The sequence below is a fragment of the Sorghum bicolor genome, chromosome 6 (genome assembly GCF_000003195.3).
Source record: "Sorghum bicolor cultivar BTx623 chromosome 6, Sorghum_bicolor_NCBIv3, whole genome shotgun sequence".
Classification (NCBI taxonomy): Eukaryota; Viridiplantae; Streptophyta; class Magnoliopsida; order Poales; family Poaceae; genus Sorghum; species Sorghum bicolor.
The window spans coordinates 60556442-60584306 of NC_012875.2; the positions used below are offsets into that span (position 1 = coordinate 60556442).

The 27865-nt window shown below is 44.8% G+C and overlaps 4 protein-coding genes across 7 annotated transcripts; 1 reads left to right on the forward strand and 3 right to left on the reverse strand.

The window, feature by feature from the left end:
* On the forward strand, positions 17–3337 carry LOC110436565. Of its 4 annotated transcripts, XM_021463877.1 has the most exons (7): positions 161–248; positions 364–623; positions 1071–1432; positions 1564–1696; positions 1798–2135; positions 2357–2763; positions 2866–3337. In XM_021463877.1, exons 3-6 carry the CDS (start codon positions 1087–1089, stop codon positions 2647–2649), a joined length of 1110 nt encoding a protein of 369 aa, XP_021319552.1. In that variant the 5' UTR covers positions 161–248; positions 364–623; positions 1071–1086; the 3' UTR covers positions 2650–2763; positions 2866–3337. The 4 variants fall into 4 exon arrangements, with proteins under 4 accessions (XP_021319549.1, XP_021319550.1, XP_021319551.1 ...); XM_021463874.1 differs by lacking the exon at positions 364–623 and having other exon boundaries at positions 17–248; XM_021463875.1 differs by lacking the exon at positions 364–623 and having other exon boundaries at positions 17–248; positions 2429–2763.
* On the reverse strand, positions 10970–12679 carry LOC8076500 (NDR1/HIN1-like protein 1). Its single transcript, XM_002448759.2, has one exon. It carries the CDS (start codon positions 12024–12026, stop codon positions 11367–11369), a length of 660 nt encoding a protein of 219 aa, XP_002448804.1. The 5' UTR covers positions 12027–12679; the 3' UTR covers positions 10970–11366.
* LOC8055448 (probable methyltransferase At1g27930) lies at positions 19316–21115 on the reverse strand. Its single transcript, XM_002448760.2, has one exon. The coding sequence runs from the start codon at positions 20750–20752 to the stop codon at positions 19847–19849; it is 906 nt and encodes a 301-aa protein (XP_002448805.1). The 5' UTR covers positions 20753–21115; the 3' UTR covers positions 19316–19846.
* On the reverse strand, positions 21640–27423 carry LOC8055449 (exocyst complex component EXO70A1). The gene is made up of 12 exons (XM_002448761.2): positions 27011–27423; positions 26775–26870; positions 25843–26048; positions 25522–25752; positions 25217–25355; positions 24927–25139; positions 23836–24041; positions 23262–23462; positions 23078–23177; positions 22464–22573; positions 22219–22365; positions 21640–22050 (listed from the first exon to the last, which is right to left on the reverse strand). Exons 1-12 carry the CDS (start codon positions 27149–27151, stop codon positions 21942–21944), a joined length of 1899 nt encoding a protein of 632 aa, XP_002448806.1. The 5' UTR covers positions 27152–27423; the 3' UTR covers positions 21640–21941.

The window sequence follows — 27865 nt, forward strand, 5'->3', positions numbered from 1 at the left end:
CCTAACCCTACCGGCTGCTATCGCACGAGGCGCCGTGCCGCCGTCACCACATCGTCCTCCTCCGCTCGTCCTGGCCCTTGGCGCAAAATGGTGGGAACGCCGATTCCGGCCGTGGCAGGCAGCCGAAACCTGGCCCTCGACTCGCGCTCATCTATGGTGGAGCAAGAGGAGGCAGGAGAGGACGGGGACCATGAAGCCTCCAAGTTCCAAGCGTCGGCTTTTGCAGGATTGGGGCGAGATAAATATGGGTAAGGATTTTGGTTTGAGCACCGCATCTAGGGTCATGAGCACCGCATCTGGGGACTGGGGGTCATGCATGAGCACCGCATCTGGTCATTTACTCTCATTCGATCAATTTTATAGGAGGTGAAAGGATTTGGCGATTTGCTCTCACGAGCACCGCATCTGGTCAGCAGATATTATGCCGGACAGTATATGACCAGATGCGTTGCTGAGGGAGAGGGGGTGCTTCTGCTGCTTGCTTTGCTTTGCTTGCACTGTCAGGAATCCAGCTTGTTTTAGAGAGAGAGAGAGAGAGGGCTGTCGGTAGTGGCCTTGTGTGGTGTGTTAGAGCTGTACTACTGCAATGGACAATGGTGAGAAGAGGGCCGGAGCTACAGGAGGTGAGCACGTCCATGGATGTCCCCACCTAGATTTTTATTTTATTTGAAATTGAAAATATTTTAGAATAATGAGTGTTTTGTTCAGTTCCTTTCTCCTCTTTCCTTTCCTGTTGTTAGTTCCCTCTAGATTTATTTCTACATATATGGGTATCATTATGTGCTCCAAACTTTGTCAGACTTATTTCCTGTCCAATTTCTGCATGGATGAAGCAAGTACATCAAAAAAAAAATTTAGGCTAAAAAGAAATCCATTTTCTGAAATTCTTTAATCTGCAATCTAGCCATTTTAGTTAGTATCAGCCTGACTTAGTTCCTTTATTATGCATCTTTTATCTTGGCATAGATGTCTCGATCATGTCTTGGCTTCCTTCCACTAGGCTGTATAGGCCTTTATTATGCATCTTTCATCTTTTTCTGAGAGCAGTCATGTTATTGAATTCTATCCAGATGTGCTGGTGTTGACATGGCAACCCTGCCATATGAGCTTGCGCCAAAAGAATTTAGTGGTCAAGAAGAAGATCAACAAAGGAGTAAGCATGCAACTTCAAGGAGTGTGAACGTGAAGAAGTCATTGCTAGTGAAACAGAAGTCATCTGTTGTTAATGCTCAAAAGCCTCCGATAGAGAAGCGGAGGAAGCCAGCTGCTTCGAATGTGCAATTTGTGAGGTCCCCGCTACTGAATAAGATCCTAACATCGCCAAGGATGGGCCACTCCGGAGCCAAACACCAAAGGTCACCATATGCAGGATTATCATCTTCAACCTTACCCAATGATACAAGAATGGCTGCTTCTCCTAATCTTGGCCGAGGTTAGATTTAAATTATTGCGTGCACTATCATTGTTTATCCTAATCTACTGCTTTAATGTCTAAAAAAAACAAGAGTATTTATTTGCTATTTTATTGTTTTCCTAATTAATACTCGTATACTTATGTTGTAGATTCATCGAGAACAGGTAAAAGGCTCAAACCTATCAACAGAGCCCTCGGCCGGCGCTCCACTACGGTAGAGGAAGATGAGGTAGGAGAGGATGAGGGTGATGAAGCAACCAAGATCCAGGAACTCACTTCTGGGTAACGATTTCCTCAATCCTCACCTCCCTTCACTAACTCTTTGTGCAATATTTATTTGTTTCCTAAAATTTTAAAGTTAAAATTTACTTTCTTCGATTCAGTCGTGGCGGGATACATATGGAAACTCTACCATTTGAGATCGTGCTAGAAGATGTAGGACAACAAAGGAATATGCAGCAGCAAGGAGGGAAAGATGCAGCATCAAGGATCAAGTCCTTGCTGTCAAAACGGAAGTCCTCTGTTGTTAGTGCTTCAAATCATTCAGAAGGAATACAGAGGAAGTCATCTGTCTCACATGTGCATTATGTGAGATCTCCGGTACTTAATAGAATGCTACACTCACCAAGGATGAGCCAGTCTCCGGTACTATCTGCAAGATCATCATCTTCGTCTTCATCTGATGATACAAGAATTGTTATTTCTCCTGATCTTGGGCCAGGTTAGATTTAACTTTGTACATATTGAAGCAACCAGTTTATCATTATCTTAGTCTCTGATATTTAATAGAATATTATTTCCTGGTGTCTTGACTTTGTTGAATTGTTGTCTTGGTTAGGGTCCTGTTTCTATTGGTCCTTTAGATGGAAATTGAATATTAATTGCATACTTGGTACAAGTGAATTACTGTTTCTATTGACTTTGTTGAATATTAATACACAGAAATGGTGAAGGCTACATTGCAAAATCTGTTTTCTGCATATTCATCAATGTCACCTGATTCAAACTACTCAGAACTAGAGCCTAATGATGGAAGTATTGATGAAGATGACTGTTGGGCAGACTTTGAACAACATCTTGCAGCACAAAAAAGGAAGACACATATCTGCAAGATGATCTTTTCCCTCGACAAAAGAAATTTGATATTCTGCAGTGGTGGAGGATACATTCTACGAAATATCCTGTGGTTTCGCGTATGGCAAGAGATGTGCTTGCAGCACCCGCATCAACTGTAGCTTCTGAATCCGCATTTTCCACTAGTGGAAGAATTGTGAGTGACTACAGAAGCCGACTAACAAGCAAGATAGTTCAAGCCTTAGTATGCCTGCAAGATTGGTTGAGAGCAGAAGGTACATTTTCTTTTAATTGTACAAAGTAGCATAATGTTAGTTCTAGTATTCTTGATGGAGCAATAATAACACCTTATAACTCACTACTCGCTCATGTTTTAGGTTTATCAGATATTAAATTATCAGAAGACGTCAATGGTGATGACGACGATATTTGAGGAAAGGAGGTGTCAAGTTGAGCAAAGAAGGGGCGCAAGACAGGGAGAACCGGTGAAGAAAAATGACTTTTTTTTTTGTCTTTGTCGATATCTTTCAGTTTAGCATTTCAACTTTATCTATGTTACTGTCTTTTGGAATAGTAGTGTGTTGTGCGCCTTATGATGAAAGGTTGCTCTACTTTGAGCTATAGTTTAGTAGTGTGTTGTGCGCCTTGCGGTAGAGGATTCCCAGAGAGAAGTCAGAAGTTTCACAGGTTCACGTGGCTTATGCGGACAGGTTCACGTGGCTTATGCGGACAGAAGTTTCACAGTTTAGCATTTCAACTTGTCTCTTGGCCAAAATGCAACATATTATAACATATTATGCGGACAGAAGTTGTATTATATGTTTACTGTATTCAAATGAGGTTCAATCAGTCCGTGGAAGCTGTATTATATGTTAGTAGAAGCTATATTTCTACGTGTTCTTTTTTGGTCTTCAATATCTCTTGCGGGTCTTGTGGATTTTGCATACAAATTTGTTATGTCCGCGGAACACTTGTCCGCGAGATTTGTAGCTTCGTGGCAAGCCGCAAACCCGCTAATAAACTTTGCGGCAAGCGATGCGGGTTAGCGGCCGGCCGCGAACGAGCCCGCCTGCAATCTGACGTGCATACCCGCATTGCATGGGCCAGAAATAAAGGACCGGGCCAGGCTACCATAGCTGCATCATCAAGGATGGATGGATGGATGGATGGGCCAGTTAGCAAACGGCTGGCCCAACTCACTCATTATTCACTTTGCTTGGATGGACGCATGCAAACCGCTCCCCGTGACCGCACATGTTTATAAATAATCATCCTAGTTTTAGAATGAAGTTCGTGAGGGACATGTTTATAATCATCATAGTTTCACGGAATGATGCTGGACTTTAACTGGGCTTGAACAAATTTTATTTATTTCTAAGGGCCGAAATAAATGCTAGGTGTGCGGTGAGCTGGTTTTAGTACCACTAGGCTAGCTAATTGATGGAGTTATTACCAGAGTTAATTCCTACTATGTGGAGTAATAAATGACCTGTTCGCCAAATGGCCGTCTGTGTAGATAACATATGTTAGTCCATACATTTCATCCTAAGTTTTACATAGTCTTGTGCCACACATTTGTTCTAGTACTACATACTGTAGATCTCTATTTGGACGAAAGAAAATAGAAGGAAAGCATACGTCTCGGACCGACCCGTGGGTGCCATCCCTAGCCTAGTGCCCTTCGGATGGGCCAGCAGCTTCTCCACATGGGTGGCACGGGCTACTGCTGGGCTTTGGAAGAAAGAGGGCCCAAATGGCATGTGAAGCGTGTCTCCATTGATAATGATAGGATAGGCCTGCGCCTGCCCCCCGACACAGCGAGAGCCTTTTGAAATTAGACCATCACGGGAAGTGGGCTTCGCCAAAATGCCATCTCGCAGCGAATTGCCATCCAAGACTCTTTTTCTTCCTCTTCTACCCCTAGCTGCTCGTTGGGAGCAGAACAGAGTGAGCGCCATGGATGGAACGAGGGGAGCTCGCTCGGCGTGGGTGTGAGGCCACACCATCGAGTGGCTGCTCCGCCAGGCCAAGTCCTCCACTCCAACATCGCCGCCACCAGCACCGGCACCACGCCGACGTACGTCCTTCTCCATCTCATCCCCATCCTCGCTCCGCTCCTCCTCTTGCCTCCACTAGTCTACACCCGCTGGCCCCAACCCCCATCGGACACCGCCGGCCACGTCCTTCATCCTCAGCAAGCACATCTGTAGGGACGACGCCAATGCCGCCGAGCCCACCGTCGTCGCTCGGCAAGAGCTCGACCGCAACATCGAGTCGATGCAAGATGATAGTGGGCGTGGGCGTGTCCGCTGCCGCTGCCGCCGTTGCTATGTGAACCATGGCCGGGGAGGGCTCCTCGTCCCGTCAGGCTCGATCCATCATTATACACTCCCTCCTGTCTCAGCGCTGTTAGCGAAAGATAAAGGAAAGAGACAGGGGTAGAAGAGGAAGATCAAAAGTGTCCCAAAGCCCTCCAATGGCATTTTAGCGTGTTTCATAATGGTGATTTGGCAAAGCGCCTCGTCGCGGGATGGCATTCTGTCAAAGCCCACTTCACATAATAGTCTAGTTCCAAAAAGCTCCCCGAGACATGGAAATTAGAGGCTTTTACCTGTATACCATTATAAAAGATTAACCAAACCATAATGCCACTAAAAAAATTGTTTCGCACCGCTGTGCCCAACTTCATCTTCGGTTATACCCGTGTGCCATTCCGTCTCTATTCCGTTCGTTTTCTTTCGTTTAAGGGGTCTGACATGTGGATCCCAGATAGCATAATGTCCTTCTTGCCCCTTACACCATGAGTCTTGAGTCGGGGACCGCGGTGGGGCTGAGCACCTCGTTCCTGGCCAAGAGGAGCGTCAGGTTGGCGCCGGCGGAGATGTGCGCCTTCGAGGCCGTGGGCAGCGGCGGGCCGGGGTCGGCGCCAGCGGTGAGGATCTCCGTGCAGAGCACCATCTCGGCCACCGTGAAGTTCACCGACGCGTGCCTCGGCACGCGGAAGCCTTCGAGCGTCGCGTAGCCGTACGCATCCGCGGCAGGTCCTCGTCCTGAATGTGGACGCCGGACGCGCCGGCGGCGACCTAGTGGATCTCGCCACGAGGTTCGCCATGATCCACTGCACCACGGCGGCCGTGGAGTCGGTACCTGGATCTGGGCGGGGCCGGCGCGCTTGAGATGGAGAGCCGGCGGCGCGCGCGTGGAGAGGAGGGGGAGGGAACGGATGTTCCTGCGCGATGGCCGGCGGCCGGCTGGCGAACGCGGGCTCGCGCGCGACAAGCCGGACACGAAGATGGCGGGCGCGGTGAGAGGAAGCGCAGCGCGATGACGGGGCCGTGCCGGCGGTGCAGCTCCCGGATCGCGCGGTGCTCGAGCTGCGGGTGTGAGTCCTCTGCTCTAGCGATGACGGGGCCGCTGCGGGTCCGCCTTCCTTGCCTCTGCTCGGACGGCGCGGGGCCACGTTCCAGCGGCTCACGTACCGGGTCCGCGCCGGGGACACGCTCGACGCCTACCAGGACATCGCCGCCGCCAACAGGGTCGCCGTCGGACAGCAGCTCTGGATCCCCGTGCCCTGCAGCTGCAACCTCGTCGCCGGCCAGCCCGTCGTGCACTTCACCTACGTCGTGACCACCGGGGGCTCCGTGGCCGGCATCGCGCAGGAGTTCAGCACCACGGAGGAGACGATTCTCGCGGTCAACAAGATGGCCGACTCCAATGCCCTTGTCGCCGGCCAGGTTCTTGTCGTGCCACTCCGAGATAGGCCTCCTTTATTTATTTTCCTAGCAGCTCGTGTGTTCTTGATCTATTTTCGACTTGTTTAGGTAGATTCCTTGAGCTTAAAAAAAAGTAGATCCACTTTCATCAATGATTCTGAGCTTACACATGGACCCTGAAAAGTTCTGAACCTCGAGCTGTGGGTGTGAGTGCGCTGGGGAGGCTGTCATTCGCTACCCCTGCTCGAGCAGTGCCGGCTCGACTTTCGTCGGAACCAGGCCGGTTAGTCTTCAAAAATAGGCGGAATGACATACGGATATAATTTAGTGGCTTCATAATTTGATCAATTTTTCGTAATGACATACAGATAAAAGCCTCTGGAAATTAACCGGACCATACGTACCCAAGCGATGCCAGCCAACTCCCATCATCCGGAACTGGAAGCTCTGCACTTCACACACATATGGACACATGGGCCTTGTTTAGTTCATCCCCAAACCAAAAAATTTTCAAGATTCTTTATCAAATCAAATCTCGAAGCACATGTATGAAGCATTAAATATCTACGAAAATAAAATCTAATTACACAGTTTGTCTGTAAATTATGAGATGAATCTTTTGAACCTAGTTAGTCCATGATTGGATAATATTTATCAAATAAAAACAAAAATACTACCGTACCGAGATCCGAAATCTTTTCGCAAAGGATGGTTTGTATGATTGGATGGGCGATCGGCGAATCTTGTAACTTGTCTACTCCTCTAGACACACGCCGGCCCACTTGAGTCTCTCTTGTCCTTGGAGATGATCGATCATTGTGTTTGTGCATGGGGAGAGGCGATCCATGTGATGACTGTGCTATATTCTTGATTGATGAAAGGATAGTCCATCCGTCCATCCATGCGAGTAGCGAGTACAGTACACATTGATTCTCTCTCCTTCCTTCCTCCAAACCTAAAACCTTTTTCCGAAAAACGTTGAGACAAAAAGTCGTTGGGCAGATGGAGATCCTAATCCTGTGTGTGTATGTAGTGTAACCAAAAAGTGGCCTTTTTTCACATTTCTTCTTTTAGATTTTTTACATTATTATTCACTGACATGCATGATATTATCAATCATGTATATATATATATATATATATATATATATATATATATATATATATATATATATATGTTCCTCCGTCCTTCCTCGCTCCTCTCATGAGTTGCATTGGGATCCAGGAGAGTTGTGGATCCTCCCTTCTAATCAATTTATTTTCCCCTTCTATACATGATCATATCAGTTGGTTGGTTTCTTATAGTGGAGCCTACCTATACGGGTTCAAGTTCTTGATTTGGTATGAGTGCTCGCTTTTACTTGAATTTATTCTAGAAATTTAATGGTGTTATGCTTTTAATGGTAAACGACGTCCGTGGTAACTTCGTGAATTTCGAGACCTTTCGACTCAGTCCTTGTGACGTATTCCTAGGGATAGAGTTTACTGTATAATTTGCAAAAAAAAAAAGAGTTACGCACTCTCTCAGAAGGGGAAATAACAGCCTAGTATATATTCTCTTGGCTTTGGCGAAACCAGCAAGGAAGCTACGAAAATGCCTTTGGACGCACAATGGCGCTGCACCTTCCTCTGCCCTGCTTTAGCATCTTAGCAACGCAAAGGTTTCCGCTTCTTCTCCCTGCTCCTCACCTTTAGCATCTTGGCGACGCAAAGGTCGGTTTCCGGCCACTTTCTTGTCCTTGCCCATGCCCATGCATTCTCCTCCCAAGGCTCCCGTCCATTTTCTGTATTTTAAGATTAACTGCATCTCATATCGTATCCATCAGTTTTTTTCCCCCAAATATATATACGTAGCAATTAGCAGTAGATGTGCCTGCTATATAGTCAGGACTACTCCAGAGATTGCCACAGAGACATGCATGTCCGCATCGATTGTGTTATCAATGCATTCAGCAGCAGGGCTAGGTCTCTCTGTCTCAAAATGAAATCGCACCTGCACAGAGCGGCGAGCAATTAGCTTGATAAGCACCCCTAGCCTGACGGCTGTCGCTGGCGTGGTGTGGTGTGCAGCAAGTATAACCGCAACCGACCTGAAAGCCACTTTGTATGCACCTTTGCCATGGTCGATGCTAGGTGCAGCTGCAGGCAGGCCGGCCGGGGCATGCAGTACGCAGAGGGCAGAGCAGTTGCCGCGCAGAGCTAGCGACCACGCAAGAGTGCGAAAGGGACCTGCAACTGAAAGGTGGTATCCACTCCCAGCTTCTACTGGTACTACTCTTAATTAGAGTTGCAAAGTCTCTCCACAAATCTACTACTGGTATCCTAATCCTGTGCCTTTGTATTATATATGTATACAAGTGCGCGCGTCAGTAGTTGCAACGGTGTCTAAGGTGAGGTAACTGAACGAAGGAGCGCGTGCAGAGTATTTGGTACCATCCGATCCACCAACCAATTGCAGCGATTGGTGTGTTACTTATTATATACTAGGTAAATTCCCCGCGCGTTGCTGCGGGATTTTTTTTAAAATAAATCACTACATACATAACATTATTATATGGTATTCAGTCTATTATGTATGTATACATATGAATTTGACTTGCATATATTTTATTTTATTAGATCTAATAAAAATTGCTAAGCTAATAGAATAAAAACTAATATTTGATTACATTTCAGAGAAATTAATCGGTGATGAAACAAATAGTGTATGTGCATGACTTGTATGTTAATAGGAGTAGATTAAAGATTTAAAGTATTTCACATGATATAGATGACATGGTCATTTTTTTTAAAATTAATATGAGATGACATGGACTTAATGGAAAATGATGTGGACACCTTGCATCAAGAGATAAAATATTTAGTGAGTCACTTAATGGAGAATGATGTGGACACCTTGCATGAAGAGAGAATTCATCTAGTGGGGTTTAGCTTTATAAGAGTTATAGATATCTCTTCTATTCTAGCACGCGCAATGCCAAAGTTATATATAGAGATAGCGTGCTAGCTTTCTTGTTTGATTATTAGACTTGGGTCAATCTCGTTTTAATTAAAACATCTTAAGATCAATAATAAATGCTAGCTGCGATAAAGGATTAATCTTGTATGATAAAAATAATAAGAAAAGTTATTGACTCAATTTAAATACGTGACTATTGCCTGCTACTGGAATCAACGTGGAAAGCCTAGGAAAATACTATGACAAATGTAGGAAAACATTGAAAAAATTTGTAGGAAAAGTATCCTGATTAATTAATTAAGGACAATTTTGACACAAGAGAGATTGTGTCCCCCTACGGTTTCAATGGAAACCCCAGTAAAACAATGTTTCCTAGAAACTTTGGTTCCTATGAAAATATAGTTACATGGCATGCATGTCCACGTGAAAAGCTTCTTTTTCTCTATGGTGTGGCATCTTAGGGTGGAAAGCTAGATATACCTGTGAGTGCCAAGTCACGACATGGGTAGACTTGGGCTAGGCCACAAACACAAGTGGTGTAAAGCTAGTGAAGGTTTTGCAACTCTAAATTTAGTGAGGTTTGACGAACCAAGGGACCAAAAAAGATTTGTGGAGAGGCTTTGCTACTCTAAATTAAGTGAGGTTTGACGAAACACAAGGGACAAAATATTTCGTAGTTGGACGCACTAACTCGTACCAGCACGAGCCACAAGTTCACGACATGAGACAGAGAGGTGCATGGTCATTATTGGCAGTAAACATACCCTTTGTTCTTTAATATTAGATATAAATATAAATATAGAATATATATATATATGTATTATTAAGTATATAGATATAGCTAGGTTAAAAAAAAGATATAGATATAGCTTGTATCATCTAGTAATGTACATGCGGATGGGTGGGATTGAAGGACGATTGTGAAAACGAGAATATGGTTGTAAATAAATTTTGTATTTTAAATATTAAGTAGTATATATAAATATAGGTAGGTAGATATTAGTTATTGATATAGTTTGTGTCATCTTGAGATGAAGGAAGTTTTTTTTTTTATTATTTTTTTTGGAAACGAGCGAGGACGGGAAAAGTGGCTAGTGGCGACTGCTAAGTGTAACTCGTCACAATGAGCAACGGGTTGATGATGACGCCCTGCCTGGTTTGGAGCGTTGTCATCTTCTCTCTTTATCTTAGGGCTTAATTTTGGGTAGGGAAGACACGCCAACAGTTGGGTTGATGATGTGCAGGAATTCTTGGCAAGAGGCATGCATGCATGTGGCAGGCCAACAAGGGATAGATAGTATGCAGCAGGTAGCCAGGTACACGGCGCGCGCGGCGGCGTCAGCATCACCATCGCCATGTGCGAGTGACGTGCCCGGGTTCCCCGGCCATGCCATGCCAGTTTATTGGCCATCCAACCAATGCAACAGCTCATATACTCGATCACTCGCCACAAGAGAAAGGTTTTCGTTTTCAGCCTTGCATCGATCGATCCTTGGTTTTCAACCAAACAAGCTGGTTTCCAAGAGAAAGGTCCAACATCTCCGCCACAAGCAAAGACGGCGGCGACGACAGACGACGACTAGCTAGTAGTAGTTTTGCTTCTGCTCATGCTTCAATCCACGGCGAAAAAGATAGCCTTTTTCCTTCCCTTTCCTTTGCGTTGATTTGCTTTTCGACGACTCGATCGATCGAAAGGCTAACATCAACCAACCAATTAACCATGGACGATGAAAAGTCACAAAAGCTAGTGCGTGCCTGATGAACACCGACGAAAAGAGATCAAACTAGCTAGGCCGATGAGACAAGACAATTATGTATTTATATATATATATATATATATATGAACAATTGACATTATTGATGGTATATGGATGGAGCAACCTTCACGTTTGCCCCATAGATAGTACAGTACGATATGATCATGATCGTCTTTTCCTCCATCTCTCTCCCTTCTTCAATCCAAAGACTCCAACCAACCCACCAATAATCAGAATCCGATCCATCACTGCCTAATCAGCAGCCAAGCTCTGAAATTAAAGACCATCGTCCATTCGATCGACGAATTGACAAACGCAGCTGATTCTGATGCGACGATCGATCGATCGATCGATTTACAAGAGAACGAAGGAATGTTGATGTACCAAATTAAAGCTGCAACGACGCAAGACGAAGCGAACACCAGCCAGCTACGTACACTAGACTAGAGACTAGACGTCGACGGCGCATGCGGCGGCCTGCTGGAATCGGAAGTAGCCCGTTCCGCCGCCGGTGTTGGCGCCATAGCTTCCTTTGCCCTCGTTGACGGTGAGCAGCGCGGGGCAGTTGACGCGGAGGTGGTAGTGTCCCGAGATCCAGGTGCCGACCTTCCACCTAACCCAACCGTCGACGCGGACGTCGATGAGCACGTAGCCCGCCGTCTCGTCCTGTGCCAGCGCGACGGCGAGCTGCGGCGGGAGCTGGACGCTGTCGAGGGAGCGGAGGAACGGGGACCAGACGGAGGCGTCGTTGGGCCCCTGGTACTGCACGGGGAGGCGCGTGGGCACGGTGATGGCGACGCCCTTGTACTCGGCGTACGCGTCCGCCTGGTCGTAGTAGACGCCGACGCGGTCGTTGACGTTCCGCGCCGCCACCGTCGCCTGCATGGTGGTGAAGAGGTACGTGGACGCCGGCGGCGTCACGTTGAGGCACAGCACCGACAGGTCCTGCAGGTAGAACTTGGGCTTGTGCGGGCGCAGCACCAGCCAGACGACGAGGATGACGAAGAGGACCAGGAGGATGAACGCCACGAGCGCCGCGCAGCACCGCCGGTACAGACGCTCACGCTCGCACTCGCAGCCCTTGTGCCCGCCGCAGTCCTTCACCGCCATGGATCGGATCGGATATGATGGTGCCTTTCTTGCTTCTGCTAGCTAAGCTAGCTTTTAGTTGCAGCTGGCCGGCTGTGATCGATGAGGAAGAAGAGGCCTAGGAGAGAGCGAGGACGGAGGAAGAGGTGAAAGGAAAGAGAGGAGGTGGTGGAGGTCCGGGCAGTGGGTGGAGTCCTGCAGTATATATGCTGAGAACCTGAGACTGCAACGAATGAACTCACGCAGCAGCAGGAGCAGGAGGGGATTGGTGGATCGGGGGCAGTGACTACTGACTTCTGACTAGAGAGATCGGGTGAGTCGTTGGGTAGGGAGGCACAAGAACTGCTGCCACTACCGGCCGGCACTGATGATTCCCTGCTATAGCTCTAGCTGCAGCAGTGCCTCAACTGAAATGAACTGCTGCCATTTTGCTGTGTGTGTTCACTTCAATTCTCTGTTGGTGTTGGGTTCTGTTGATGCTGCTTTGGCACTGCATCCTTGTTCGTAGCTAGGTAGTAGTGGTAGTAGTAGTAACTAAGGGCTTGATGGTATGGTATAGAATTGAAGAGCAGAGGAGGTGGTTAAGTAACGATCATCATGGAGCTTTGGGATCGAAAAGCAGCAATGATTGGGGGCAAGTTTAAGGCTTAAGATTTAGGAGCCAAAAAGATGGCCTTTCTTCCCTTAATTACAAAAAAAGATACAAAGATAATAAAGATGATAGAAAGATGGAGGAGCAACGTTTAGTAGTTGCCTTGCCTCAACTACGCGCCTAACATTAGTCTGGTCGTCGTCAACCTTAGCAGTTGGCACTCCCCTGTCCTAGTGTCCTGCTTGCTTCAGTCACAGTGCTTCTTCTACACGGTGAGTGTTTGGACTTGCAAGTCATGCAGTGATACATCCACAGGAACCAACGGTGCCATTTCCAAATGCCAGTAAGTCCACACGCATCACAATTGCTAATTAAAGAGAACAAAGTCTTGGTCCATCTGATTAGGACTGTCATTTCAGGCTTTATTATACGACGATCTCGGCTAAGACAAGGAAGGCACTAACGTAATGACCGACAGGCAGAGAGAGCCATCACCTGAGAAAGAGGAATTATCTTGAGCAGCAGAGCAGAGCAGTAAAGTGAAGGGGACTTTGGCAAGTTCGAAAAGGTGACGGCCGGTGTGGCGTCGACGTCAGATGAGGCAAACGAACCCCATCCCCATCCCAATTCCCAATTGCCAAAGCCAAGCCACTAGTAAAGCGCAAGAAATTAATCCACAGACAACAGCAACAAGGTCCCTGTCGCCTCCTCATTCCTTCTCCCATACTCGTAGTCGTAGGCCATAGCCCATAGCCCATAGTAGTAGTCGTCATCACCCATCACCAACAAACTATGTAACCATGTACACTAAGCAAGATGTGTATTTAGTTAAATTTCAAAAAGTCATTCCTCAAGAAGTGAGATGCGTATTTATTCTGGGACAGATTGAGTACATGCTCGACCAAACCATTTACATACTCGGGTCTGCAATGCAGTTGCCAGCGACAGACAGACGTGAGACTGACGGAAACTCCAGTTTTGATCAGCACATATATAAATAGATAGATGATGAAGCTGGGGAAAATGCAGGAACTAATGTTAGGTGAGGAGGTAGAAATCACAAGGCCACGTTTCTGATTCTATCATCCCATGTGCCCACAAGCCCAGCTTTGAGAAACAGAGATAGACAGAATCAGAGTCCTACTACAGTGGTCCAAGACAAAGACCGACCCAAGTAAACGGTGGTGATTGGACACGTCTTGTGTGCAGGACGGAATGGAAGCTTCGCCTCTGGCCGTCCAGCGTGCACGTTGCTGCTGCTGCTGCTTCGAGTCAGGGGCTGCCTCTGGGTCCTGCCAAAACAAGGGCCAACTAGCACTAGCACTAGCTAGGACGAGCATGGTTGTTGGCAGACGCAACGCCATCGGGTGGCGTCCAGACCCACACAAGCAGAGCTGCCATGTTAGGGACGTCTCCTACTCTCCTGTGCGCCTGTACCCAGCTCAAAACGTATCATCCATCGCCCAGCTAGCTACTACTCAAACTTATTGCTTGCACAAGCTTACAAATCCACATAACAATGCAAATTCATATCATCATATGCATTAGGCCACTAGTGTTCCGGAAGCATAATTCGACCGACCATGGAACGCAATGCATGTACAGCTTGGAAATGGCGACCGAGAGCACATGCATGCCATTGGAAATTGCAGGGTTTCAGACTCACCTAGTCACCTGAATGTGGGCAGCTTGCGGTTCAGCAGTTCGTGCCTTGTGGTTTGCGTTCTCTTCAGCGACCAAACAAGCAGCTGCTATGCTAACCTTCTCCTACACGAGTCAAACGTGCCGCGTAGTAGGGAGGGAACCGACAGAGAGTCCGTCATCTGGATTCTGAAATAATTAATTAAGAATTAATAATACAACAGGATGAACAAATGCTCAGCACCACCTACTTTCTTCATGACCATACTAGTTAAATAGTATGGTTTCGAATGGCATTCCAAGTACGTACGTCACAAAAGCTCCATGGACAAAACTCATCCATCCTGACACCACGCTGTACTTGATGCCTTAGTGTAACACTAAAGTTATGCTCCCTGCAAGTAATCTAGTTTCATGCCTATCAACTATCATTAGTGAAGGATCCATGCCCAACTAAACAATGGTCTCATGGGATAAGCACCATGTAAAGCAACATTCGGATGTATCCGTTCCCAGTTCGCCACCCATTGGTTTAATATCGAGGCGATTGCAATTGCAATGGCATCACACAAACACACATCTAATTAATTTCACAGGCCGGCAAATATATATCCTCCTGGCTGATGAGGGGAAAAAAATCTCCACTGCAAGAAGGTAAAAAAAAGGTATGTATTCAGGTTTTATTATATGAAATGAACAGCCGTATTCTGTCTGTTGGTGTAATCCTGCATATAAAAGACTAGTCTAGTAATTCAGCAGTTCTCAGTCAACGGTACTCTAGTCTTCACATCTCTTTGCCGCACTCCATCAACGGTCATATTTCAACGCAGTGACTATCAACTAACGAAAAGCCATCATTCTACATCTAAAAAGAAAGTGACCCTTTTCTACCAGTCGCCGTCAGATATCAATTTATCAAGGAACCCAGTACTGCATGCTCTGCTGTCAATTCCAGATCCAGAAATGAACAGGTGGATGTAAACTACTTATACTATACGATGCTCCATACAGGCCTACACACGGGGAGGATTGAGCTTGGAATGGATCAGAGCAGTTATTGTCCAACTCAATAATACCGAGGATGAGCCACTGCTGCACATCAGCAATAATTTCCGTAATCGCTAGGATCCAACTGACACGACATGAGAAATCAACTTCAGCTAATTAAAGATCAGAATCCAAGGAGAAATTAGCTCATGCAGCAAGTCAAGAGGGAATTAAGGATCAGAGTACAAGGATTTAGAGAACACGTTAAAAAAGTGAAGCAGAAAAAAAAACAAAGCATTGATAAGATATCTTTTTTTTTTTGGAAAGGCATTGAAAAGATATCTGACATGCCACCAAAGGATATTTTCTTAGCAGAAAAGGAAGCATATCAGAAAGACCCTGTAACCAAAGTTGTTATCATCTTTTTGAGTCCGCGTATGGTCATATGGCCTATCATCCACAATGTTACCCCTGAGTGTAACAAGTCAAATTTCAGGACCGAGTTTTTGTAAATTAAGCTCAATGATCTTCACAAATATTTTATGATAGGACAAGGAGCACTAGTTTGTAAGAAATTTTTTTAAAAAAAATATTGCTTTTCAAATAGCATGAGGAGCAAAGAAAAAACTAATGGCACAATCTTGCAAGGACAAGAATCAAAGAATAAGAATAAAGTGGGCAGGTAGGGTATTGGTACATACTAGAACGGCGATTGGAATATTTTCCTTCAAAACTGGTCCTAGACAACATAGTCCAACTTGTCTACACCAAAGTAAAGAAAAAACACTAGAACTATTTGCAAATATTTCTACCAAAAAGGAAAATGAAAGCATGTATACTGGTAACCGGTGCAGACAGATTTAAGCAACATAAGTGGACGAGAAAGTTTGGAAGCTAGTGCTTCAATTCCTGAAATTTACTCACACAAGTAAGAAAAACATCTGACCAAAAAAAAAAAAATCTGGCTTTGTGTGTTTGCCTACTGCCAATTATTTGCAGCTTGTGTGTTTGCCTATGGGCGAAATGTTGTAATAATTGGCCTGATTGTATCGGTTGATAGATGAAGCCGGATATGTACTATCATTTATCTAAAAAAACAATACCAATAATATTATTAGAAGTATAGATAGTTTCACATGACCTCAATAACACATAGAAGGAATCAGAAAACTTCTGTTCATGTAATATTTTTCTTCAAAATGTATACACACTTTTAGTTTTTAGATAAAGAAGGTTTTCCATAGATTTTATTTTTTGGTAAACTGTTCAAGAGGCATCATTCAGGCTTAGTTGACACACCACTAATATGTCCTTTGGTACACTGTGAATAAAAATAGCAGCAAGTGCTTCACAGAGCTTGATCATGTGACAAGCATGTTCAAATTTAAAATGCTGTTTGCTTCTTGTTATTTTAAACCCATCAGTACAGATTGGAAGCTCTGCTAATAGCACAAAATAAGGTACGCATATCATTCTTCCACTCATTTTTAGGAGAGAACCAGGGAACAACCAAGAAAAATCAGATATACATGTAAGGTCCACAAGTTTCACCCTATCCAAGTGTGTGAGGCAGTGAGTAGCAACAATCGAAAAGAAAAAAATGTGTAATCTACAACCACTTGAGTTTGTAGTCAGATCTTGGAATGAAAGTAATTTGTCTGCAGGAAAATGAACGTATCAAGTTTAAATTCATGTATGCTGTTTTAGTTTGGTTCAGCTTCTCGTGGCTTCAAATTTAGTTTGGTTCAGCTTCTGATGTGGAGCTCTCTTGGTTTACAACTAAAAAAAGGGACTTATTTACTGAACCTGAACTGTGTTGCTGAAATTTTTGTTACCCTCTTGTAATTTTGGCATGTCACATTTGTATTGTCAGTTATGGAATAAAAGTGTGTACATAGGGACATAGGGTGTGGGCAATTAACTCTTAGTTTCATAGATTCAAAAAAACACTCTTAGTGTGCACTTATTACCGGATTTGTCTAGATGACATCCCTAAGCAAGCATACTCCATGTATGGTTAGAGATATTTGGAGATGGAAACAAACCCTACAGATAATCTAGCGATAAAAGATAGAATCCTAGAGAGAACAATTTCATTTAGGATGTTACCGAAACTGAGTTTCAGCTAGTTCACATGGGTCTTAAATATGCCAAATCAGACACACACACGAGCTTGAACTGTTGTAGGATTAATCGGTGTCTGCATGAACACATAATCATAAACCGAAGCAAGGAGGTACCTAGGCTCTGCAGTAGAAGCAGCACTGTCCGCACATCCATCACCATTATCATCCCTGGTTTCTTCGTCGGTCAAAAGTCTCTTGATTGTTGACAGGTGATGCACAAGTCCTAGAGGTAAACAGCCATATGCATACACATAAGGATATCATGTGACTTATCTTTGTTTGTTTTAATGAGCACAGATTACCATTGCCATCCATTCATCTTTTAAATACTTGATCTCTATATTTATTTGATGTTTCGAAATCTTAAAACTAACCTCCATAGTAGAAAACCTAGAGGCACACACATATGTTAGGTAGCATCAGCTGACTGTAAACTCAGTATAAAGAACCCTACACATAACTTTTGGTAAAAAGTTTGTGGGTCCTACAGCTTATCACCAATATACTGAATCTTACAGCTAGCTTACAGGTGTTTACAGGCAGGCAAGGGACAACATATACCTCTTCATCAATCAACACCAGGTCACTATGCAGCAATCTCGATTCATCTTATGAATCATAGACGTCCCAGAACCTAGAGGCACACACACATATGGTCTCACTACAGTTTCCAGGCATAAGACCAGAATCAGCCTGTCTCCCATCTGCAGGCACAGATTGAGAGGTAGAATGAGTACAAAAGTAAGATCACGATGAGGTTCAGGCACGAGATTAAGATCAAATGAAAAGAGTGAAACCTTAGTTCAAAACACATCATACACATCATGTGTATTAATACGCTCAATGCAAAATAAGAAACGCAGGTGGCCAGCCAGCATTCTCAAAAGCATGTATATACAGCAAGGCCAAAAATCTAACGCATTGCAAGAGTCTTATGCTTATGCCACATAGGGATCAAGGACCTCTCGGTACACAACATTTCAAGTCTGTGAACCACATGAACCATCAGTATTCTCGATTAGAATTCTTAGGTCACCTCTGGAAGTCGACCGTGAGACAGCCACATAGAGCTGGCAATGTGTAAACACTGGAATTCTTAAGACCTCAGAATGAAATAGACAGGTCCATAAAAATAGAGTGCCAATCAACGAAAGCAACCGAAAGTAAGTCACACAAGCATCAAAGCCTCGCAACATTCTGAACCTCCTCAGGACATGGCTACCAAATAGAGGCAGTGTACTCAGAGCCAAAATGTGCTACGGATGCATACTGGAGAAGTGGCTACAGTTAAAAAGTTCAGAGCTCCACAGAACGACACCAGAGCTTCACATAAGCACACATGAATAGAATGGTCCAGTAAGCCTAAGCCAAGCACTTCTTTGTATCCTGAAACTTGTACTTGTAAAACATTAAGTTCTTATCAATAAATATCAGTAGGGGGAAACCCCTCCTGTTCCACACAATTGACAACAGCTCGAATTCAGGAAGACTAAAAAACAAACAAACAGCGGTGGACTGCAGAACAAACTTTTCAGACGCTAAATGACAGCAACATATCTTGTGTCCAGACTCTTATACCAAAAAAAAAATTAAAAAAATTAAAAAAAATTAAAAAAATTAAAAAAATCAAGAAAGAACAAATGCTCCTATGGATAAGAAAAAGAGACTACATCTGCGAACACAAGTACACTGCAACATCCCTAAACATGGCCTCTTGATACAATTAGTTTTGTGAGATTTTAACAGAAAAGATGTGGTCACTTTCATTTTTCACTAGCTCAATTCTGGTCATGCGTCCACATTATAGTTTTAGAAAATCAAGTTCTCATGAACAATGCATTAAAAACTACAATTAGAATTTGATTTAGTTTTCCTCCCTCGTGTACCTCCAAATAATTCGATCCTTTTCCTTTTCAAAATCAAGAATTGAAGATATATCAGATGAGTGCATAAAAAAACCATAATGTTTCACAATCTCCACTTCAGCTATATCAAGAACAAAAACTAAAATAAAGTGATAGTAGCACAGTAATACAGTATCCTACTTTTGCTGGAGAACAAAAAAAACTCAGCCAACCTCAAGATAATGTAATGTGGAAGCACTAAAGCAAGATAAATTGATAAATTTGGTTGCTGTAGACAAAGAAAGGAACCATTCAGTGTAGCTGTTTAGAAAAAAAACTCTTCTTGGAAATGCTCCTCAACACTGCCTAGTTCAGCAAAAGATTTGAACAGACTTATCTATAATTCTATGAACAGCTCAATCCTTGTTCCTAAAAGCAAAAATGCTAGATCTTCTTCGCATCAGCACCGCTGCCACAAGATCCTAGCATTGGCTTTGCACAAGGTCTGCTCAGCCCCATTGGTGATGCTGATGCCACGGCAAAATATGTCGATCAAGAGGTGGCGCCAATTTCATCTGCATTCCCCGATTGGGAAAGAAATGGCAATGTCTCCAGTGATCTTGGAATCTTTCCCTTGCTCGTCCAGCGGTCCTACAAGATCTGGACGGGGCCGATGGAGCAGAACGCGTCCGTCGGCCCCGCACCGGCGGCAATGCGGAAGTGCCAGAGGCGGCCCTTTGCGGCGACGAGGTTGTCCTCGCAGAGGTACTCCCACGCATACCACCGCTCCACCGTCCGGTCCACGTCGTGCACCGCCACGTCCACCGCCTCGCCGCCAGCCACGGCGCGCGCCAGCGCCGCGGCGGTGTAGATGGTCCCCATCCGCCCGGGCTCCTCCGGCGCCGCCCCGCTGGGCCCGTCGACAACGACCACGTCCCACCTCGTGTCGAGCACCTCCCGCGGCAGCGAGGTGAGCGCCAGCGGGCACCCGGACTTGCGCACCGTCCCCGTGGGCCGCCGGCACGCCGGGCTCCCGCGCGCGCGCCGCAGCAGCGGCCAAGCCTCCGCCGCCGCGTCGCGGTACCTGGCCCGGTGGACGGCCACCGCGGCGGCGGACCCAGCCCCGCCGCGCTCGGAGAGGAGCACGTGACGCGCAGCGTCCGCGTCGTCGGCGCTGTCTGTAACGAAGGCGGTGGTGGCCCCCGCGCCGGCTCCGGAGTTGAGCTTGGCGAGGGCGAGGAGCTGCGGGGAGAGGCCGAACACCAGCAGCCTGCACGGCGCCCGCGCGGTGACGACGGAGCGGAGCAGCGCGAGCTCCTTGGCGGCGAGCGCGCTCCTAGCCGTCCCGTTACCCCCGCTGCCGGCGTCCCACGCCGGGCTGCTGCGGGAGGTCGAGCCCGCTGACGAGAACGAGGAGCTGGTGAGGAACAGCAGCTTGATGAAGGAGAGCGTGGAGAAGATGATAATGATGATGGTAAGCAGCTGCTTCGGCGGCATCATCCTGCTACCCGCGCCGCCCCCGCCCCCGCCGCTCAGGTGCATCTGGAAGCTACTCATCGGGTGTTCTACTGACCTCCTAATCTTGTCTTGCTCCTCATTTGCCCACTGAATTCCCGCTCTGAGATGCCAGATCTCCAAATCTCCGCTGCGTAGCCGGGATCGGTTCTTGGTCAGAGGGTTGCTTTGCTCTCTGCCACCGTGCCGTGCTCCGTTGTCTGCTGCCTTGTCCTCTGATCTGGTGGCCGGTAGGTGTTGACTTCTCCCTCCTAACTGCTGGTGTTTCGGTGTCAGACCTCTTGCTTGGCTCCGAAGACTGAAGAGAGAGTACTGTATATCAATTTCTCTTTTTTTTTTTTGAGACGTAGAACTTTTGTTCGGGCCTGTTTAATCTTTTCAAGATTGTCTGTCACATTTAAATCTTACGACACATATATAAAACATTAAATATAGATAAAAATAAAAACTAATTGCACGGTTTACTTGTAAATCGCGACACGAATCTTTTAAGCCTAGTTACTCTATGATTGGACAATGTTTGTCAAATAAAAACGAAAGTACTATAGTGTCAAAATCTAAAAACTTTTTGGATCTAAACAAGGCCAGTTCACCTAAAAACTAAAAAAAATTTCAAGATTTCCCGTCACATCAAATCTTACGACACATACATGAATCATTAAGTATAAACAAAAACAAAAATTAATTGCATAATTTGTCTATAAATCGCAAGATGAATCTAAATAAAAAAACCGCTTAGACAGATATGCTGCGATGATAAAGAAGAGATAGAAGCATAGAAGAAAAAAACTACAATTGGGTCGCTATCCAGTGCTCGTCCCGAATGAATGAATCAGCACCGGTCGTGGACTCTGTCGTTAGTCCATCGAACCCTTCAAAACCCAATCCCATCGTAACATAAAAGACACGAATCTTCAAAGCAATCCACATGGCTAGCAAACAGTCTTAACTAAAAACTCAATTGTTCAGTTAACGCGCAAGCACTGCCAGCCGGTTTCTCGCACACTGCTACGAACTAACAAGCCTAGTTAACAACTACCAGGTCAACAAAAAGGCATAGCTGACATATATATTCTTCTGTACAAATAATAATGCGCCGAAACAAGGAATGGTGCCACAGCAGCTGTATATTTGACTCCCATGGGGAGATCACAAGCAATGCTAACGCTAACAGGGTCTCCATTTTTTTTTTTACATAGAACAGCATCATCCTTGTTGCAGTACCAAACTATCAAGCGCGTTCTTGTTTCCCCTCAAATAAATTGCCTAGCAGCAGCTCGAGTTGCTCAGGAGTGTGCTTCACGTATTTTCCAGGTGCTTTGCTATTCTCTATGAGAGGCCTACAGATCATCAGAAAACAATATGTCTAAGCACAATGAATATGAACTAGAAGGAATACTGCAGGTATCTTTCAGAAAGCATAGCTGGTTCCTGGGCTCATAAGTTAACTTTCTTCCTAGGCTCATAAGTTAACTTTCGACAAGTAACAAGGAGTCAGAGCAACATACCCAAAACGTTTTATGAAAGATCGGTAGGCAGGCAACAGGATTTCAGCAACCGCAAGTCTTAGTGACTCACGCAGCTCAGTGTCTGGAACCGACCAGCCACATTGCTTCTGATAGATCTCTTCGAATAACACATTGAAAGATCTGAATCTGATAGCACCGCAGGAAGAAACCAAAAAATGACAGTGCTTCAGAAATTGTACAAGAAAGCAGACCTCAAATAATTATCATATCAGAATCGGACTGACCTCTCCTTCACAGCTGCTCTTGAAGCTCCACTGCTATTGCCACCATCACTTCCTACTTGACCACTACCACCTGATGAAGTCAAACCTTGACCAGAGAGGCATTGCAACACCTGTAATATCAGACCAAATAAATATAAGGTTATCCACATGCGTAGTATCTACATATACTAGTTTCATTTTCCAGGTGATATTATCGCATTGCATGTACAAACACACCAAGTGGTGCTGCAAGCAATGTTGACTTGCTGAGAAACTACTGGTTTGCCCCCCATTTTCCTGGAAAAATCCTACATCCCGCTATAATCCTATTCCTAAACATTGCCTACTCAGTCAGGAACAAGTATTAGATACTGTACATGGCAGTTGTCGCACGTTAGGAGTGGTGAGTTTATGACCAATAATGTCTCTGGAAGCCTACTTATACCTACTTTTGCAGTTGGCAGCTACATGAATACTGGTATTTGGACAGGTAGGTTGTGGCTAATGAGAATATCTATTTTTTTTTAATGAACATGAGAATATCTATTTAGTAAGGTCAAATAAGCCTTAAAACAAAGGATATCAATATGCAAGAAAAGTATTCGGTTTTAATCAAAGATCCAGAGCACAGATACCTTCGACCAAGCAATCCTTCTATACTGATTGGCATTTTGCTGTACAATCCTTCGGTGCCTTTGAATCCAGTCATCACCCAACAAATCCTTGGCTTCTGATCTGAGTGACAGAGAAAAGAGAGAATAAGATATTACACACACTATTGTTATTTTCTTCCTAGTGTTACTTGATATAAGAACATACCTGCGGACAGATTTGACGATATAGTGAATGTTGTTCATCAAAAATATGTGCATCAAGGCTGGATCCTTGTATTGTTTTGCTTTTGCTTCTAAATTATTTTGTAAGGCTTGCATGATTTTCATTGTTACAGCTGCCAGCTCAGAACCTGTTCCATCTTCCTTTTTGAACTCCTGGAAAAGCTGCTTTAGAGTTGACTGGTAGCTGCACAGGCATTAACAGGTGGTTGTCAGTTTTTTCGACTTTTGTGCTTGCATGTATGCCTGGGATGTTGAAGGAGGCTGAAATCATTTGTAATATATGCCAAAAGGATCTTCACGAGATGGTGCATAAGAAACAGGGCTACAAATGAGTGTTATTCTGGTCATCAAAACAGTGCAATGGAAAAAAAAGGCTTTTGGCCAATCAGGAGGATAACATAAGAAATGACACATGGCGGAAATAATTGCATAAGATGCATAACTAGAAAAGCCAGTGGATAATTAGAAAAAGAAGGCACATGAATAAGGACAAATCTTGTACACCTATTCATTTACAACAATACATAAATTGCATATGAATTTGATTAGATACTTACTCAAACAAAAATTTAACATAGTTGATCACATAGCTCGTTAAAGGATGAACTGTTCCATCAGTGTGAATATTCTTTGTTGCATCCTTTTCAACCGCTTCTTCAAAATCACTGAAAGTCTTTTGCGCTGTTTGTGCTAAGCATTTTGTTAAACTCAGTGCATAGTCGCGCATTTGCGAGCATGCTTCTCCAACAAAAATGGTGTCAATCTACAAAGTCAACAACAATGAAGCTTTAAATTCCTTCTATAAACAAAATATTCACCAATACAAAGTACATTTACATTCGTTCTTACATATCTTAAACAGAATGAAATTAACTTGATAGTCTACAAGTCTCCACATTCCCTACAATTTCTTTTTCAAGTAAAAGTGCACTTAAGCAAACTCAGAGACAAGAATTTTGCCATGTGTGAGACTGAGTTAAAACTTAAGATCAATTTGGTGGGGGGGAATCCCATGGTCCAACAGATGGCTAACGGATGGTAGCGAACTGTATGTTCGATCAGGGTTGGCGGAGACCAATAGAAGCAGCAATTCACACCCCTAACTATGGCATACGGACACTCCTGTTACTTGAATGTATACAACAAGGAAGTTGTAGATTAGGGTAAGCATATGCAGCAGTGTTTTTACATTAATTAAGTCAGCTGAAATGTCATCAATACAAGTGGACCAAACACTCAAAACAGGAACTGCAGGATTTCTGACAACCAAAAGTTTTAGAAACGGCTAAAGGATTTTAACATTCAGTTTAGCCTAAATGAACATAGACTGTAAGGGCAGCATGCAAAGTGTGCTGATATCGATGTGCACAAAAGAGAAATGGTTGCGGGGTGTTTGGCTGGGCGTGTTAAAGCTTAACATGTACTGTAGCATTTTCGTCTTTTTTGGCAATTAGTGTCTAATCATGGACTAATTAGGCTTAAAAATTCGTCTCGCAAATTACTCTCTAACTGTGTTTTTAGTTTCGTAAATAATCTATATTTAGTAGTCCATGCATGTGTCCAAACATTCGATGTGACAGGAGTTAAACTTTACCCGCCCAACCAAACAGGGCCACCACTGTAGCTATGATCAGAATCAGATATTTACCTCTGTTTGAAGCTCACACATTATCTCATACATGTCTAGCAGAACAAAGAGTTTCTCTGGTGATCGTTTACTCATAGCAATAGCCTCTCCAAAACTGAGTAGTGTAGCCAAACTGTTCTTTGTTATTGCAGCAAAACACTTATCCCTCAAAGATTGACTGCACTCAAAAACTTGGTCGCAAAGCTGGCGCTCCCCAGCAAAAAGAAGTTTGACCTGTCTCAAGAAGAGGCAAATGTCACCAGAGCAACGCTATACCATAACAGAAGATCTGAGGGAGGGAAATTACTTACAGCAATTCGCATGAAATGAATCCAATTCCCAATTTTAGACTCCAAAATTTCCCACGGCATTTTCTGCACTTCATCTTTGCTCAGTTTTTCAACACCCAAGTTCTTCAGACTTGATTCTAAAGCTGAAGAGCGAGCTTCACTGCACATAAAAGAGAATACGCTTCACTAAGTCACTCCATCACATACAACTGTACTGCATCTCTTAGAGTCTTAGCACACACAACAGAGGCCCACAGAAACAAGAAAAGTTTTTTACATACTGATAACAAGAGAAACTGCAAAATTATCAGTGTAAATGCTTGTACCTGTATATTTCTGAGCATTGCTGTTGGCATCCAGCTTGAACCAACTGTTGTGCTAATTTAGAGAGTAGTGGAACAAACTTTGGCTCAATAAGAGCAGGAGGACTATATACAGCAGCCTCTGAGTTTTGGTGATTTTCAGATGGGTTTTTCCCACCTTCGGGCTGAGATTCAGATGATGGTCTTAGTGTACTTGGAAGACAATCAAAAAGACGATCAGGCTCCATCGGTTTGCTGAAATCAGTATGGAGGGTGCACAGTGCAAGGGTTAGATGAGGTATAGGTAGCAAAACGATCATTGTAAATTAATAATGAGACACAAACCTGCGCTGGGACAATTGATTCTGGAATTCACCCTCCATCTTGACAAGGGCCTTAGAAAGGAGGGCGTTTACATGGTTGAGCACCCCATCACTACTACGGTAACTCCGATTTGAACTAAAGAAACGCTCAATACTTCTCAACCGATCAACCGCATCTAGGAAGCCTTGAAGGTTCTCATGCGGACCCTTCTGTATTTCACGCTCTGCCTGTACATAAAACAGGTGAAGTAAGGCTGTGCTCCCTAAAAAACAACCCATCACAAAATTAATAAATAGATAAAATACCACCTCCATTCTTTTTAAATTGTCATTTAGGTGATGGACAGGGCCTCGAACAAGCATGTTTGACCATTAATTTTCACCACTACTTTGTAAAAGTTGTTAAAATTTTGATAGCTTTTAGCATTTTTCATGACAAATCCAATAATGCTTTTGTGTATTACTCACTCCGCCCATAAATTTAAGGCATAATTAACGAGAAATTCTTCAGAAGTATATTTTGAGCATTGATTTCTCCAATAGTGCATTGTCAATTATTACAAAAATGAACATCGACTTAAACATAATTTGAATAAGAATCTATTGATACAACTTTCATACGGTAAGCGTGTATATAATGTAGTAACTATGTCGATCAAAATTTGCAAGGTTGAATTTTTTTTATTTTTTGAATACAACAATGCTTCACAGCGATAAACGGAGGGGCTAGTGGTCAAGTTCAAAAACTTTGACTGCTCACATAATACACCCAATGTCCAAATACGCTGAGGTAGAGGATCACATCTAACTGCACGCTCCCTACCCTTATTATTATAGGCTAAATTAAGGCATTAAGCTGCAGTTCCAAGTCCGCGAGGATGCAAATACTGTGAAAAGGGAGCGACGACCACGGGACGACCATATGGATATGGGACTGAAGTTAGGAGCAATCACCTCTCGAGTTCGGTCGAACTGGGTAAGGATCACATCCGCGGAGCGCAGCGTGCGGTCGATGTTCTCGTGCGCGGTGCGCACGGCGTGCGTCCTCACCTGCGCCCAAAGCAAGCAGCGGCATCAGTCAGAGCAACACTCCAGCAGCCGGCACGCGGGGAGCCCTAACGATAAAATCAAGAGAGAGGGGCGGCGCCGAGCGAGCGAGCGAGCGGGCGAGCAGGCTAGGCGAGGCGCACCTGGATGGGGCGCATGGCGGAGTCGAGCGCGGTGAGGCGGCTGTCGAAGGAGCCTAGGATGGAGACGACGGCGTCGGTGACCTGCTGGCTCTTCTGCAGCGACTCCCGCAGCAGCGCGGCGCGCTGCGCCAGGCTCTCCATCTCCCCCGCCGCCACCTCTCCGCCTTGCTGCTCCGGACTCGGACGGTTTCGAGGAGAGGTGGATGGATCTGGAGGAGGAGAGGGGGAGGGGAGCGGTTTCGCCGGTTTGGTTGAGCAGAGCGGACGACAGGGACAGGGTGGATGTGGGTGGAGGAGCAGGAGGACCCCACGGTGGCGCCCCGAGCAAGCGAAGCGAGGGCGGGGGAGAAGGGAGCGAGCCCTCCACCAGTAGCAAAGCAGCAGGTGATTATTGCGTGCGTTGCAGTTGCAGCGTTGGCGGATGAAAGCAGCGAGGAGAACGGGACGGAGGAACAGAGAGCCGCACGCGGGGCGGGGGCTGCGGCGGCTGCCCCAGTCCAGCGTGGACCGGCTGCAGAATATTCTCCCCCGCGTGGCGCGGTCGTTCCTGCGCTCTGTTTTTTTTTTTTTTTGAACCTTGCGCTCCGGTTTTTGTATAGGCACAAAAGTTTGTTTTCTTTTATGTAGTACCATTTAGTATTACCGTACATTGTGCCATGCTATCTGTACAATACTATAGTAGCGTAGTACTAACTTTACAATGACTTTATGTGATCGATTTTACTGCTACAAAACAATCCACTTTTATACGTAGAAATGATAGTTGATAAACCTTTTTTTTAGAATAGAAAGGCAGTAATTGAGAAAATAAAGGGGAGATATGCGAGAGTGAAGAGGCATGATGGTTATCTTTTA

Bases quoted from the DNA above. Each gene is read 5' to 3' on its own strand.
- LOC110436565 (XM_021463874.1), top strand. From the start codon at position 88: ATGGTGGGAACGCCGATTCCGGCCGTGGCAGGCAGCCGAAACCTGGCC. The intron at 249-1,070 runs GTAAGGATTTTG...AATTCTATCCAG, and splicing joins TTGGGGCGAGATAAATATGG to ATGTGCTGGTGTTGACATGG. The intron at 2,136-2,356 runs GTTAGATTTAAC...ATTAATACACAG, and splicing joins TTCTCCTGATCTTGGGCCAG to AAATGGTGAAGGCTACATTG.
- LOC8076500 (XM_002448759.2), bottom strand. From the start codon at position 12,026: ATGGCGGTGAAGGACTGCGGCGGGCACAAGGGCTGCGAGTGCGAGCGT.
- LOC8055448 (XM_002448760.2), bottom strand. From the start codon at position 20,752: ATGAGTAGCTTCCAGATGCACCTGAGCGGCGGGGGCGGGGGCGGCGCG.
- LOC8055449 (XM_002448761.2), bottom strand. From the start codon at position 27,151: ATGGAGAGCCTGGCGCAGCGCGCCGCGCTGCTGCGGGAGTCGCTGCAG. The intron at 23,178-23,261 runs GTATGTTCTTAT...TCTGTCACTCAG, and splicing joins ATCGTCAAATCTGTCCGCAG to ATCAGAAGCCAAGGATTTGT. The intron at 22,574-23,077 runs GTATCTGTGCTC...CTGATATTACAG, and splicing joins GAAGGATTGCTTGGTCGAAG to GTGTTGCAATGCCTCTCTGG.